Here is a 15,600-nt window from a genome sequence, read left to right as displayed (position 1 = left end):
GTGGGCGATCTAAAGGTCAGAGGTCAAAAGTCAGACCACAAAAGTTGTCGGGCATGAAGAGACGCATGTGTGTATCGAAGTCTCATGGTTGTAGGTCAAACAGGGCATGAGTTGTACCTGTTCAAAGTTGGCACTTTCAATTGAGTGCTATAGCGCCACCCTTTGACGAATGAGTGTGAGAATTATTTCTTGGTAGTTTTTCATGAGCATCTACCATATGGCCGAGTTTCGTAAAAAGCGTATGCACGGTTAAGCCAGAACTGGCAAAAACAAGTATTTTTCAAACTGCTCAAAATTGCGGAAAATCTAAGGGCGGAGCTTAATGGTCAAATCGATACGTGTGTTCCTCATGAGTCAAGGCACATGTGTAAGCAAGTTTCACGACTTTCGGCCAAACGAGGCATGACTTATGCCTGTTTAAAGTCTGCCTTTTCAAAAAATTGCTATAGCGCCCCCTTTTGGCCAATTGGAGTAAGATTGGTTTCAGTGATATTTGGAATGACCCTGTACATTTCTGCAAAGTTTCAAAGAAATGTGAGTCTGCATGTATGTTTTAGGCACAGATGAATAATTTTCATAAAACTGTAATAGTTAAAATCTATCTCCTCCTGGGATTTTTGAGCAACCTGCACGAAACGTTTCACACTTGAACTTTGGACCACTTTCTACAAAAATTTCCAACGGATTTTCCATAAGTGAAAAAATGCAGAAGTTAGGAGCCAATGACTGTTTTTCATATAATTCAAAATGGTGGGAGATCTAAAGGTCAGAGGTCAAAAGTCAGAGTGTGAAAGTTGTTCAGCATGAGGAGACGCATATGTGTATCCAAGTTTCATGGCTGTAGGTCAAACAGGGCATGAGTTGTACCTGGTCAAAGTTGGCATTTTCAATTGAGTGCTATAGCGCCACCTTTGGACGAAAGATTGTGAGAATTATTTTTTGATCGTTTTTCATGACCATCTACCATATGGCCGAGTTTCGTAAAAAGCGACAGCGCGGTTCAGCCAGAACTGCGAAAAGTGGCAGAAGAAGAAGAAGAAGAAGAAGAAGAAGAAGTGACAGAATACTGCCAATAACAATACGTGTACAGAGCAGAGCTCTGTCCCCGTAAATAGGTCGGATTGTAGAATAATATCATGCACAAGTCACATACGGTACAGGACTCACTCCATAAATACATATTACAGTAGGCAGCTACAAGTAGCATACAAAATAACACATTCACAAGGAGGGAGCCCACAGCTACAAATAAGGCGCAGATGAATAATTTTCATAAAACTGCAATAGTTAAAATCTATGGAATCCTAGGATTTTGGAGCAATCTGCACGAAACGTTTAACACTTGAACTTTGGACCTCTGCCGACAACTTCTAGGCGGCGGAATTTCCATAAGTGAAAAAATGCAGAAGTTAGGAGCCAATGACTGTTTTTCATATAATTCAAAATGGTGGGAGATCTAAAGGTCAGAAGTCAAAAGTCAGAGTGTGAAAGCTGTTCATCATGAGGAGACGCATATGTGTATCCAAGTTTCATGGCTGTAGGTCAAACAGGGCATGAGTTGTACCTGTTCAAAGTTGTCATTTTCAATTGAGTGCTATAGCGCCACCTTTGGACGAAAGATTGTGAGAATTATTTCTTGATCGTTTTTCATGACCATCTACCATATGGCCGAGTTTCGTAAAAAGCGACTGCACGGTTCAGCCAGAACTGCGAAAAGTGGCAGAAGAAGAAGAAGTGACAGAATACTGCCAATAATAAAACAGGTACAGAGCTGAGAGCTCTGTCCCTGTAAAAATAACAGTAATCACCTTTTTCTCTTTAACTTTACACAATATTGTATGTGGAGTAGCCTAACTTTGCTTCATATATTTTTTAACTGCTGTTATTTCAGAGTTGGAATATGTTCATTTTGATGGTTCTGTAAATGAAAAAATGGAGGGGGGACAATACAATTCAATGAAAAGATGCAATACTGATTTGCATTTCAGTTACAAATATCCACTAATAAGTAGAAATAAGACGGCACTCCATTTAAGCATACTTGTCAAGGTAATGTTTTTATTCACAAATGAAAAAGAAACAGTACCATGAAAGAAGAGGAGGTGGTATTAACTATATATGGTATAATGATGGAACACATTTAAATGGGATTTAGTTCAGAGAATCTGGATGACTCAAATGAAAAACATGACTATAAGGACCCTTAGTATTAGCACAAAATAGACTAAATTAAAAAAAAGGATGTTATATCGATATATAAACAATACAAGCTCAAAGCATTGTTATGCCATGCGGTCCTTGATGATTTAGACTTTCTCAGGCAGTATTTATTGTACATGCACTTTAACATTGTCCAGGTTTGACCAATCATCTCAGATTAGGTGGTACTTCCCACAAGGCCTAATGGCTTCTAATACCAGATTTATGACTTTGACTGGGGCCCAGGGGAATTCAGGGGAATTCACTGACTTTAATCGGCACAGAGGCAGGCTTAACCACTTAAGTTGTGAACTTGTAGATCAACTATTTTCAATCTTGACAATTTTCACCTACAATGATACGCCCAAAATGGGGACACCAGGTTGATCGTGGTTAATACGGGCCAAAAAATGTTTGCAAATGGGGGTTGACATTGGTGTTTAATTTCAATGCCCTATGCCCTGCAACTTTGCACACTAATCTCTTTCACTTATGCCAGAGTTTGAACAAGGCAAAAAAAGAAATGGTTTAGTGTTTTTTTGTGACATTTATTGAGGTCTATTTGTTTGCAGAGATTTTCACAGGAAACTCCGTAATGAGTGGTTGTAATGTTCTGTCATGCAGCATTGGAATAGTGATTGAATCAGTTACATAGGTTTTGTAACTGTGATATACTGGACTGCACAGTGACAGAGCTGGTAGCATTGGGATTTCTAAGGGTTCAAAACAAACAGGGTTCACAGTGCTCTCTCACAGCAAGTCATAATGGCTCATTCTACTTTCAGAGGAAAAGCTATATGGCTAGATTTCATATTCTACTACAAAATTAAACAAAAATGTTAGTACAGGCCTAATATGACACATGCATTGTTGTCAAGGGGAAGGAGGTGGGGTCCGAGAGCTGCTGAAGCAAGCTCAAAGGACATCAAAGCAATAGGGGCAACGTTTAATTCAAGAGAATCTTGACACATTCCTTCATATTGATGAACAGCATCGTGTGCTACGGCACTGAAAACGTTAACGTAAACAGTCTCACCTAGAACCATCATCACGCACCTCGCAATGTTGGGCATGAAAACACGAATTGCCGTTATTCTGCTGGGCAGAATAACTGCAATTTGAAGTGGTCTCTGAAATTGGAAAACACCTTCCAAGTAATGTTACAATCTATACTAGCGCAATGTACAGCATAACTGTGACTTAAAAGCTGCGATCCATATTTTTCAGTTTATTTTAACCAATCTGTATCGGGTAGAGTATGTTAACCCATTCAATCCAGGAACGCATCTTTGTTTTTAGACTTTATCTATAGCCATTATTTTATACTTTGGCTATTCAAAAATAGCAGAAATACAAGCTCATAGCATGGCACCGAGTGCCACGTTACAACTTTGTAGATCTGCTATTTTTTGAAAAATCATCAAAGTTTTTGCAAAGCTAACATTTGTAACTCAAATCTTTGCTTCTGGGAGTCTATATCTAATATAATTTACACAAGGTGTACCTGCTCTTCGAAACTCTTAAGACCCTGTAGGCTGGTACCGTAGGACCATAACTGGTTGTATTGCTTGACGGTCAAAACACAATTCTGGCTCTCACGTGGGTCGGGGGGACCCGGGTTCGATGACCTGGGTAGGACATGAAAGATTGCAGATGGCAGCTTTAACTACTATGTCAAGGGTGACTTCACCTACTGATTGTGGGTGAAAGATGTTACGGTCACCCAAGTCATTGAGATGCCACACTTAAGGAGGAGCGTGGAAAATATGAATCAAAATAACAGAAATATGCGTACATTAAAATGCATTTTAAATTTGAATCCACCTTAGAATATCCACTGTGACATTCATGATCAGCTCACATTAACTTAATCCAATGAGATATAAAATAAGCAATGTGCATTTGGTAGTCGTCACTATCATACATTGCCACCGGTTAAATGACAGGACAAAAGCTTCTTTTTGCATTTCCTTGTTTTTTTAAAAGACACTTCTTTTTTTCTTACGCATTTACAATCCAGATACATTCTAGTGGTTAACAACAGTTTAAGTAATATTCTTAAAAAAATATGAGGGCAATAAAAACCTAAATCTCACATCAAGTGTATGGGCTTCTAGTAGCTGGCATGCATAAAAAGCAGTGGTAACGGGACAAGACAGAATCCATCTCTCACTCACCACTAAAAGCCACTGTTCATTAGAACTCTCGAAGCGACTGACCTTTTTTACTTTACACTGCATATAAAATTGGCAAACGCTAAACAAGTTAATATGCCATAGACCAGTGGTTCTCAAAGTGGGCTCCAGGGACCCTCAAGGTTCCTTGAGGGGGATAAAAAAAAAATGGACCCTTTCCAGGTCTTTAACTCAGAGTGTACAAATGGAACCAAATGGACCTTTATTTGGCTCAACACTCTAAGAGGTATGGGGGGTCCTTGAAATTAAAATGTTTGAGAACCACTGCCATAGACAAATATCAAAACAAAAAAGCATATACATTTCAACATGTGTGAGTGTGGTTTGCTCAAAAGGGTACAACGGGTAACGATAAACGATAAAAGAAAACCAATTAAAGAGATGAAAAAGCCAGCCTCGAGGACCACTCTACGATTCTTTCTTTTTGTTTTTCTTGAGGAAGGAAGGCGTGCGGAATTTCTTCTTCTTCTTGGAGGGCGATTTGCTCGGGGACTCGTCGCCCTCCTGCTCGCCGGTGTCGGCTGCCTCCTCCCCCTCGGCCGTCTCTAGGGCAACGGCGTCGGGGGCGGAGTCTTCGGCAGGAAGTGCGGGGGCGTCGGAGGGGTCGTCGGGGGTCAGGTCTGGGAGGGTCTGCCTCATGGTGGCTGCGTCGCTATCGTCCTTGTAGATCTGATCCGGCAAGGATTCTGCAGAGGGAGGCGGCAGAGGGCTAGTTAGTTCAAATCCTTTGGAGTCGCGTAGTGGCACCGGCGCAGAAAAGCGATAGTATTTTGCATTTTAAAACAAAATGCCAGACGGTTAACTACTTAACTCTTGAGTCTGTAATGCCAATCAAGCTACTAAACAACACTATGATTTCATCAGAACCAGCTACTTCTCCCCTTACTTACTGACTTCTCTCCACTACTTTACTTCAATGTTTTAATCAAAACATCTTTTTAGCTGAAGTACATTAATCCACTTGTGGCAGCCGACTCCGTAGTAACGCCACTAGCCATGATATATTGGTTTTCAAAGGTTTTAATTTCAAGGACCCTCATAACTCTTACAGACCTCTAAGGGTCCATTTGGAACCCGCCACAAGAAACCCTGAGGGTCCCTGGACCCCAGTTTGAGAACCACTGCACTTAATGCATGTTCATGTGTAAATACATGTAGTATTGTTTAATATGCAATCTTCAAAAAAGTGTGGCCCTTCCACATTCTCAGCACCAACATCCAAAGGAACAAGACAACATACTTCACAAGAACACTACATAGGAAAAAAACACACTTAAATATCCACACCAACAAGTCTCCAAAGAAAAATAAGCTACATTGGTTTCCTTTGTCTCTCGTCAGCATTAATGTCCCTCGTCAGCAATAATGTCCCTCTTTATGACTTGAAACATCACGTCATCAGCTGGTGCACAGCATTGGTTTATTTTACCTTCACTTATGCAGGGCAAACTTAATGAGTACTGTTCTCTTGTTCATTTGCACCCTGTGTACAAACACAAAACAAATTAAAGTAAAATTTGAGTTTAGAGGCTATTCAATCCATTTTCTGTGAGTAGACACTCGTGTATAAATGTTACGCAGATGCATAGATTACTAAATGGATCGTGCAGCTTTAAGAATAGAGTGCATTTCATCCTGCAAGTTATGTTAATTTTAATTCCATGAATGCAATTAGATGTGCTAGCATCTAAAGTTACATTTTCCGATGTGATATTAATAAAGGGTGCCAAAGACTAAGACTGCATCATAAGCCAATAAATAGATTTTGGAATAAATTACCAAGGTGTCTTTAATATAAATTTCTACTATGTAAGGAAAACAAGTAGTATGGTCGTTGGATACCCAAAAATAATGCACAACCTCCGCTTATACCATGGCCATGTGCAAAGGTTAAAATATTAAGCATTTTTCTTATTTGAGGCAATATGCTCCCTATGTAGAAACTTTACATACTTGGTACCATTTATTTATTTACTTTTAACTTAACCATTATTTAACCAGGTGAGTCTTTTACAAGGGAGCCCTGGCCAAGAGATCAAACAAGTAACCTTGCACAAGCTGTCTAAGTCATAGTTGAATAGTACTAGCTAAATCAGTTAGCTATAAATAGACATAGACACAACTTCTACTTTACTCGATTGTTGTTGCAACTATACCTATGTTAGCTAAAATAACCATTAATACAGTTATTACATACTTTAAATGGTTATCTGGAATGAATGCACCTTCCCACCAATTAGAAATGTGTATAGTTTGTGGCCATGGCATAACGGCAGAGGACAAGTGGATAATATGAATAAATGCAAAGTAATATATTTATATATTTATATGATCAATTTAGCTTTATTAATGATGCAATACAAAGATTTTTCAACCTATGAGTAATTTCAGTTCAAATGTGGCCATGCTTAATTTAATATGGTTGTCTAATGAATTCAATGTGAATCTGGAATTGATGTGATATTTTAGATACAAGTGTCACCTTCTTCGCACCACAGCCAACAAGTTAAAACAACTCAACAGATGCAAAAGATCTGCTCATTAAGTTAAAATATAACTCGACACACCCAAAAGATCTAGTGAAAAGCATCCAAACCACCACCTCATATACAATCACGCACTGCAAAGTCAGTTGCAAAACAACTCGCTCAGTTAATTGTTTGCCTTGCATACATGTTGCAGACAAAGTATTGCCAAAACTGCCCTGTCATGCTCTGTCATGTAGTAAAACACCGTGTTAACCACTTGAAGCCTAGAGTCTCTATTCTGGGGTTAACATTCTTCAAAAATAGCAACTCTACAAGCTCACAAAGCGTCGCAACGCAACACGTTGTGAGCTTGTAGATTGGCTATTTTTGCCAAAGAGATATGGGGTAGGGTGGGGGGAAAAAAAGCAAAACATCTACAGAGCCAACCCCGGTCAACTAAGTATTAGTTTACTAAATATAAAGGGTATAAGTGGTTAAAATACTTACGAAAGCATTGTTTATTTTAATCACCCAACAACGTATGTGCCTCAGAAAAAAAAAGGTATGTCACACAGACAAAATCCAAGCTACACATCACACAGCCAAGCTCCGGGCTGCCGTAACCATTAAAAAGCTAAACCAACAGCATTTTCTCAGCAAAGCCAAAAAAGCAAGTTTGGTTCTTAAGCCACACGCCAGTAAAAGCATTGATGTACCTGGTAAAGGCCTCATCTGAAAAAGAAACATCAACATATTTTCACATTTTGAGACAGAGCTGTGCGTTTTCATATAGACCGGTAATATGTGTGTGTTAATTTGACAGTGGGTCAACGCCAGGAAGAAAAGCGAGGTTACGCAACAGGTTGTGTTGTGAGATTTGTTTCAGATTACTCCACTCCTGCCCTTCCTTGGGGACTGTATAACACACCATTAATCACCAAGTGATTTAGGCTGGATTCAAGTTCAAAGTTATACCCTTCATAGTCGGTAAAAACAAGTCGCGAAATTTGGAAAACACATCTCCTTTTTCTGATTATGAATTTGCATTCACTGAGGAAGCCATTTTGAAGTCAAATGAAGACTGATTAAGCCGAAAATGGCCCGATCTACCAGCTCTGAGACACGTTGTGAGCTTGTACATCGGATATTTTTCAACGTGCGACGCCATCGTACGCCCCTAGAATAAATCAGGAATTGCCCGGGGAAAGGAGGAGATCTGAAAGAACCCCCATCAACACCAGGAAACAGATTGAGAAGTCAGTCAGAGACTGGGGGAGGGGGGAGACCCCCCCCCCACCCTGCCGTGGGGGTTAGTGAAGAGCACTGAGCAGCCATGCAAGGGAAGGGGTTAATGGTCCAACAGAAAACATGGAGGTGAGAGGGTGAGGAGGAGAGTGGAACAGTACATACTTACTATGGCAACAGGTACTCTTTTGTAATTCCATCTCCTGATTGTAAACGCAGCCACAAAGAAGGAAAAAAAGCACAAGTAGAAACAAATGTCTATGCAGGTCAAACCACCACAGCCACCGTGTTAAAATTAATAAAAAATTAAATCAAACGTGAAATAAGAGTCCAAACCACCAAAGGAGAAATAAAGAATGGATTGAAACCATTCTTAAGAAATCCCCTCCAAAAAAGATGGAGAATGGAAGTGAAGTGGTAGAGAAGAAACCGTACACACAGAGACAAATCTTTAATAACGTTTCTGTTATTAGATTACACCTGGTTGATACTGACCATAGCTTGAATGACTTATACAAGGTTAAGTGCAAAAACATTGTCATAGCACAGATAATACATCACGTTGCTGTCGGGTGGACACCTTGTATGTCCAAAAAACGTTTGTTAAATAGTGAAAAGCCGATCTACAAGCTCACAACGTGTCGCATTGTGAGCTTGAAGATCTGCCATTTTCATTACTTTTGTACAACCTTTTGTGCGGCACTCTTGTGTGATGAAGTAGGACATTATACATTTTTTTAAGTTGAAATATGGAGATACTAGGTGTCAGCCAGACATCAACGATTATTATTATTCATGTATAGGCCATATCAAGCTATTCTCCAAGCATAGGCTTTCAGGGACAGTCGTATCATCATGAATGATATATATATATAATATACGGTAGGTGTAATCCAATAGTAATAAAGACCAAGAGGGGAAGCTAAAATTGGAGTGATCACTATACCTTGTAAAGATATCCAGTTTGGTTGGGGGTTGGTTATGATGTATTATACAGAACAAACTACTTTATTGGTGTTGACAAATTGTGGAATCGGAGGATTTGTTGTTTTCTTTTTTCCCTTTGTGTTTTTTTTGGTCCGCTGTGTCTGGTGTTTTTGTGTAAAAATTGTAAATCTATAAAAAAATATATACTGTATACACTGTATGTAAAAAAAAAAAAAAAAACAAGTGACCAAAATGTCCTTCCGGTAACTATGTTTTAACATTTCTCTATCACTTGTGATGCTTAATTAAGAATGTAAAAGCTGCTTTTCCATCTCCCATGGTACAAATAAATCCTCTTGGCCTGTTATTACTTAACAGCACCTGGAGTAGTTTTGTTAAAGACCAGACCACCACAAACAACAGACCAACAAGCAGATGGACGGGGCAGGTAAGAGTTCAAAAACCCCAAACTCCCATGCCAGAAGACCTGGGAAATCAATGTTGAATCAGGAAGGGCCAAGGCCAGGCCATGCCAGGCTACATTTGTCCTCAGGCCAACCTACCTTCTTCTTCCTCCTCTTCCGCTCTCACGGGGGTACTCGGAGGTGTGCGGGTGGGGCTTTGACCTTTAACCTCCTCTTCAGGCTCCACTTGCTGCTCTGGCTCTGAGAGGAGGTCAACGAGAACAAACAATGAGAAACCGCTACCCAAATGGGCTTTTTAACCACTTAAGCCCAATTTTATACTTCGGATATTCGAAAACCAGCTGAGCTACAAGCTCACAGCACGTCTCATGTGAGCTTGTAGAGCGTATGTTTTCGACAGACTTTGAAAAGTGTGTTGAAAGTGGTTAAGTATGTTTGAGGGATTAAAACCAGATACCTCCAGAAATTCTGTTATTAAAACCAGACACCTTCAGAAATCTCTATTCATATAAAGTAATTTACATTCAATCAGGAAGTAGTTCAAAATTATATTGCCAAATTGCTCATTTGTTCCCAACAAATTGCAAAAATCACTTCAACACAGGTAAAAAAGAAATGGATAACACACTCAACAAAATGGAGGAGCAAGCCTTAATTGGGTGCGACACTTTGCACACACAAAAGTAAAGCCCAGGAGTAAGTCCACCTTTCAAAACCTCTTAAAACACACCCAAAGAAAACCCAAGAATCAAGTTTTTCAGATCAGTTTTTGTGTCAGTAAAACTTGTCCAAGATTTGGACAAGTAGAGAAAATAGTTGATTAGTAACTACACCGACATTTTCACCCCGCCTCTACCATATCAAAGGGCATGACAATGAATACATGTCTGTGACAGATTAGTATGTGGCACCACTTGTTCAAAACCACCCATAACATTCTGCAATCGTATGACTGCGATTAGACACAATTAAGGCTTCATTATTAAAAGAAACAGGTTTCATATTTAAGTGAAGGGAGTATCCAGGAGAAAAAAAGGGATGGATTTTAATCTCAAAATGTAGTTGCTTTACCTCTCCCTATCCTCTCTCCTCAACTTTTCATCGAATCAAACTGGAGAAGAATATTTATATATTATAAATATATATAATATACATTATATATATTCTCCCTTTAACGCTTGTTGAGAAGGACACCAGTGAGGGGATGGGGAAGCAAATCAAGCAAAAAACTTTGGAGATTCAACTGCTTGGTTGGGAAGGGTGTTTGCACTGCAGGTGGTAAATCAAGAAGGTCAGCAAACTCCAAACCCCAAGAGAAAGGAGAGGATACAGCAGGCAGGGATCCCCAGACTCCCCAGTACAGCAGGAGGTAGCTCGGGTCCAGGGCCGGGAGGACAGGGAGGAGGGAAGCGGAGGACCAAAGCTGAACATGATTAACGCTTCATATGGAGTACCTGAAGCCTGGCAGGCCTCAGCTTCCTCTCCCACTGACTGCTTTCTGGTAAGAGCTTCGAGTACCGCGCAGTGGAACTCCTTCTGGGGGGACTCTGGCGTTTTCCGACCTTCGTCTCCAGGACTCCCGGGAGTCTCTGCGTTCTCTTGAGCGTTGTCAGCCCCACCTTCAAGGCAGGAGGAGGAGACCTCTGCAGAGGCTGGGGTAATGGAAGGGACAACTGGCAAGGGAGGCTTCTCTGAATTGGAACCGTCTTGCTGCAGTTGAGGTGTATGGGTGGAGACGGGGGCGTTTCCAGTGGCATTGGAGATGGAGGTGTTTCCACTATCGGTGGAAATAGATGCTTTTCTACTGGCTGGCTCCTCAGGCTCGGCAAGCGGCATGTTGCCGCTAGCGATTGAATCCTCCTTCTGATCAGCTTCATGTCTCTGCACTGAGGGGGGATTTTGTGTTTGCATAGTGGCAACAAACTTTGGCAGCCCTGCCTTATGATTCTGAGGGCATGCAACTGGAGTTAAATTACTAGCTATTACTCAACAAGAACTACTACCACTAGAGCTACTACTAATAATGATAACCCTAACACTAATAACTAGTATACTATGCACATTCTTTCATTCCTACAGACATACATAGCTAACTCTTGCTTGAAATGAAAAATTGATGGAAAAAAATTAACAAAAACATACAGACAAAAAACATTATGAAAGCTAAGACTAATGATGTACGTCCATTGTCTCCCTCTCTAAAAGTCACCTCCAACCACTGCAGACACACTAGCTATACAATACAGATACAATAACGTAAAATGTTTAATGAATTAGGTCCCGGGATGTAGCTTTAACATTTACTGTAACCTTAAGCAAAGAGTGAAGACAAAATAAATAGGCAAAGACTAACTGATAACATTCCATGACAGTGAATGAACTTGTCTCTGCAGCATTATGACAAATACCCCGGAACTGAAATTGAATAATAATGAATTAAAAGGGGGGAATCGTTGCTTGGCCTCTTTCATGTGCTCCGATTTCTTTGTCTTAGGCTAGTCATTGCACACTGTAGGGAGGAAAACAAATTGTAACCAATCACCAGAAAGTGCTGTTGAATTTTGAAGTTTACGGTAATACAGCTAAAATATCCGGACAACCAGCCACTGTGACCTGTAGTCAAAACAGTTAATGTCCTGTTCTGATTCTAAACATCATGGGTTCAAAAGCAACAACCAGAGAACAGCATTCTACTTTCGCTGCGAGTGAGACGTAAATAGGCTCATTTACCTTCATTTCCTTTCTGTTTCTGCTCCACCTCTTTGTAATAATCCTCCATCTCCTGGTCGTTGACCTTAGTGAACGGGTTGGGACCCTTCTTGCTGACAATCACCCTGGGCTGGTATTCCTTCTCGATGATGGCCTTGGAGGCGGTCACCAGCTCCCCCTTCAGAAGACACAGAGGAAGGACAAAAGGGGACAGCATGAGCCAGATGTAGAAATCTTAAACATGGAATATGTTCACACAAAGACAGATTTTTTTTTAAAGGACTAAAAACAAACATTCTACAGTTGCCAAACGTAGGATTATCAGATTAAAGGCTGTTTAATCGTACATGAAAACATTATCAACAAATTCGGCATAGACTATTCTATAGCCCGAATTACACACAGGATATTCAGAAAGATGTTATATGCCACACCTGGTCAATATATTGGGTAAAAACAGTTTCTCCTGATATTAACCACTTTAGCCTATTTTCTGAAAAATAGTGAAAATAGCTGGTCTACAAGCTCACAACCACTATTTTCGCTATTTTTGACCAAAATAGAAGTGGTTGAAACCAATGGGATTACATTACAGGATTTACAGCTATGTCGGGCACTGTGACAATAACAAATAAGTTGGGGCATGGAAACTCCAACTGTCATCAATAAATGTAAATTCTTCAAACTAACATGTATCTTTGAAGCAGTCCATATAAGGATAATCAGAGAGCACAAAAGTGACTGGATGTCAAATATTCCACTTTAAATTACACATGTAGGTTTCTGGAATAAGGGTGAAAATGTAGTCAGACCGGCCAATAAGAGTAAAAAACCTACAGTTATCAGAAGGCTCCTAGCTGAGAGAAACGCTCGGCATAATTCTTCTATCCTAATCAAATGCACTTAAAATTCAACTTATCTCAAGCTCTCAGGGCCTCTATGCATAAAGATGTATCACATCAATCAGATTACATGAACATTGAACACACAGTTCAGCCTGACTGAGGAGGCCAAGCAGTGAGCTTAGCAACGCCATTCAAAGACACTATACATTGCCATTGACCATATTCACATGGCGCCATTTTGCTCATACATGATACTTAGGGGTGTGGGGGGTCGGGGGGGGGGGGCGGTTCCCCCACATGAATATGAGGTAAGAGCAAAATGGCCGCCATGTGAATATGATCATTTGTGCTGGGGCAGGGTGGGGTCGGTTTCCCATCGGAGTATGACGTAAGCGCAACATGGCCACTTGTGCTGCCGCTGGGTCAGAACTGGGAACGGTTCTATGAATGAACGGTTCTTATGAATACAGAATCACCACCAGAAGCGGTGGTTTATGCACTGAATATTTCACGGCGCGTGCGCAAGTATTCAGTAACCCATTAAGACCTCTTTTTTTTTTTAAACCTATGTTGCCGTCAGTGTTTCTCAAACTTTTTCATGTCAAGGACCCCCAAAATTACATGTATTTGGCCGCCGATCCCCATCTCAAAATATGTTGTTCCAGGGACCCCCAGAAGCAAAGATTTGAGTTAAAAATGTTCGCTTTAAAATAATATATATATATATATATATATATATATATATATATATATATATATATATATATATATATATTCAAAGATTTGCACAATTTATGATTTTTCAAAAATAGCAGATCTACAAGCTCGGATGAGCTTGTAGATCCCGGCAGGGATGCAATAGAAGGGTCATGGTGACGGGAGTAGTAAATAAATACCTTTCTAAAAGACTTAGCAGGGCTATAGGAACCCTCGGACACATCAAGGCCATCAATAGTGTCCGTAGAGTCAGACAGAGGGGCATCCTGCAATAGTAAACCCAGCTCTTAAACACTGACATATCGTCGCTGAAACCTTGCATCTCCATATTTCAAGATGTTTTTCGTAAAATTAACGCTCTATTTCTCATACAAGAGAGTGCCACGCAAAAGTAGCAAAATAACCCAACTAGAGGCTCACAAACACCGCGTTGTGAGGTTGTAGATTGGCTAGGTTTGCTGCTTTAACCCATTAAGACCTGGAACGCATCTGCGTCATTTTAGATTTCTTTGGCTATTCAAAAATAGCAGATATACAAGCTTGTAGATGTTTTTTTTAGATGTTTTTTTTAGATGTTTTGTTTTTTTTTCTCAAAAAACTTAGGATTTAGAAAACATTTTAAGAATCGCCTCAGGTCTTAATGGGTTAAACTTTTTGAAAGTGAAAGAGGTTAAGTCTGTCTGTGGGTTTTGTAATAAACATTTAACCAATGAAAATGAATAACAAGAGCTTTGGGACTAAATAATCATATTGGATCCACTGGAACACAGGCTCTTTTTCCATGTCCTGAAAAGCAACAGTTTTGGACATACAAGGTTTCTACCTGACAGCCACAATATTCAAATGACTTCTCTATTAGGTGTTCATATTTATATGCATGCGCTCAATATTTTCCCTCATTTCTTTCTCTCACACACACACACACCCACACACTTGAGGACTTGCGAACACACCCATAAACACGTGCAAAAACAAATACAGGTGGTCTTGAAACAAAGGTCGAGGGCTGGAGATGGAATGGCAGCGATCAAACAAACGCTCAAGCTAATGAGTTGCATTGACATACTGCACACACAAGGGGGCACTAGTTGTCTCTCTGCATGTACAACTCCTCAACATACTAAGTCACCAATGCCTCCCTACGTTCATGACAATCAGGTGTTAAGACATGTTCTAATAAGCACATTTCAGTCATATTGATGCAAGATGCAAATTAAAAGCAAATATCCAAATTGCCGATGTTCTACCCTCATTCAGATGGATTCAGAGATGCATGTCCAAGCAGCAATCTCAATCTGAATACCCCAGGAGAGAAAACATTATGTAACAGCGCATCATGCAAAACTGGAACTCAAAAAGCCAAATTCCCCAAATCCCAAGTCTGTAACACACTTGCACTTGTGTGACTGAAAATAATGTGATGAAGGCCAAATGTGGATCCATTTTTACCATGTAGATATGAATTTGTTATGTTGTGGCTCTGTAGGAGGCGAGCCATCTATAAGAGGGTCTGTGTGTTTGTCCGGGTTACAGTTAAGCTGGACCGATCAGTGCCAAAAAGATGTGTCTGCACATTGTCAGTTGGACAAGGAAGTTAACTCCACGCATTTGAAATATTGAACTTTGGCGGTCAAAACGGGGTTGAAACCTTGCCAAAATATGGGGTCATACGTCATAGATGACTGAAGTCATAGACTGGCCACAAGACATCGGAGATCCACATGGAAGCCACATTATTAGACCACGTCTTGTTCATGTGCACACAGAGAAAAGACTTAGGAGAGGCGTAAATGGGATTTAGTTGCAATTTGTACAAGACCAAAATGAAAACAAATAACACCGTTTCTCGTCTCTTAATGACAGAAAAGAG

At 40.2% G+C, this 15,600-nt stretch overlaps 1 protein-coding gene across 9 annotated transcripts in view; it reads right to left on the bottom strand.

Moving 5' to 3' along the window:
- Positions 1–2,027: 2,027 nt before the first annotated feature.
- add1 (adducin 1 (alpha)) overlaps positions 2,028–15,600 on the bottom strand; it is a 41,658-nt gene continuing 28,085 nt past the window's right edge. The window contains exons 13-19 of one of the 9 annotated variants that reach the window (XM_084047394.1): positions 13,910–13,996; positions 12,190–12,346; positions 10,914–11,345; positions 9,598–9,699; positions 7,579–7,594; positions 5,824–5,877; positions 4,953–5,080 (exon numbers count right to left, since the gene is read on the bottom strand). In XM_084047394.1, the coding sequence (XP_083903520.1) occupies positions 5,826–5,877; positions 7,579–7,594; positions 9,598–9,699; positions 10,914–11,345; positions 12,190–12,346; positions 13,910–13,996 (846 nt within the window). In that variant the 3' untranslated portion in view covers positions 4,953–5,080; positions 5,824–5,825. Of the gene's footprint in view, positions 5,081–5,823; positions 5,878–7,578; positions 7,595–8,272; positions 8,311–9,597; positions 9,700–10,913; positions 11,346–12,189; positions 12,347–13,909; positions 13,997–15,600 lie in introns of all 9 variants that reach the window. The other 8 variants (XM_084047395.1, XM_084047397.1, XM_084047396.1 and 5 more) reach the window with 8 other exon arrangements.

Source organism: Gymnoscopelus microlampas (genome assembly GCF_963454915.1).
Source record: "Gymnoscopelus microlampas genome assembly, chromosome: 21".
In the NCBI taxonomy this organism is placed as follows: domain Eukaryota; kingdom Metazoa; phylum Chordata; class Actinopteri; order Myctophiformes; family Myctophidae; genus Gymnoscopelus; species Gymnoscopelus microlampas.
Note: the sequence above shows the minus strand (reverse complement) of the source record. Positions and strands in the feature narration are given on the sequence as shown.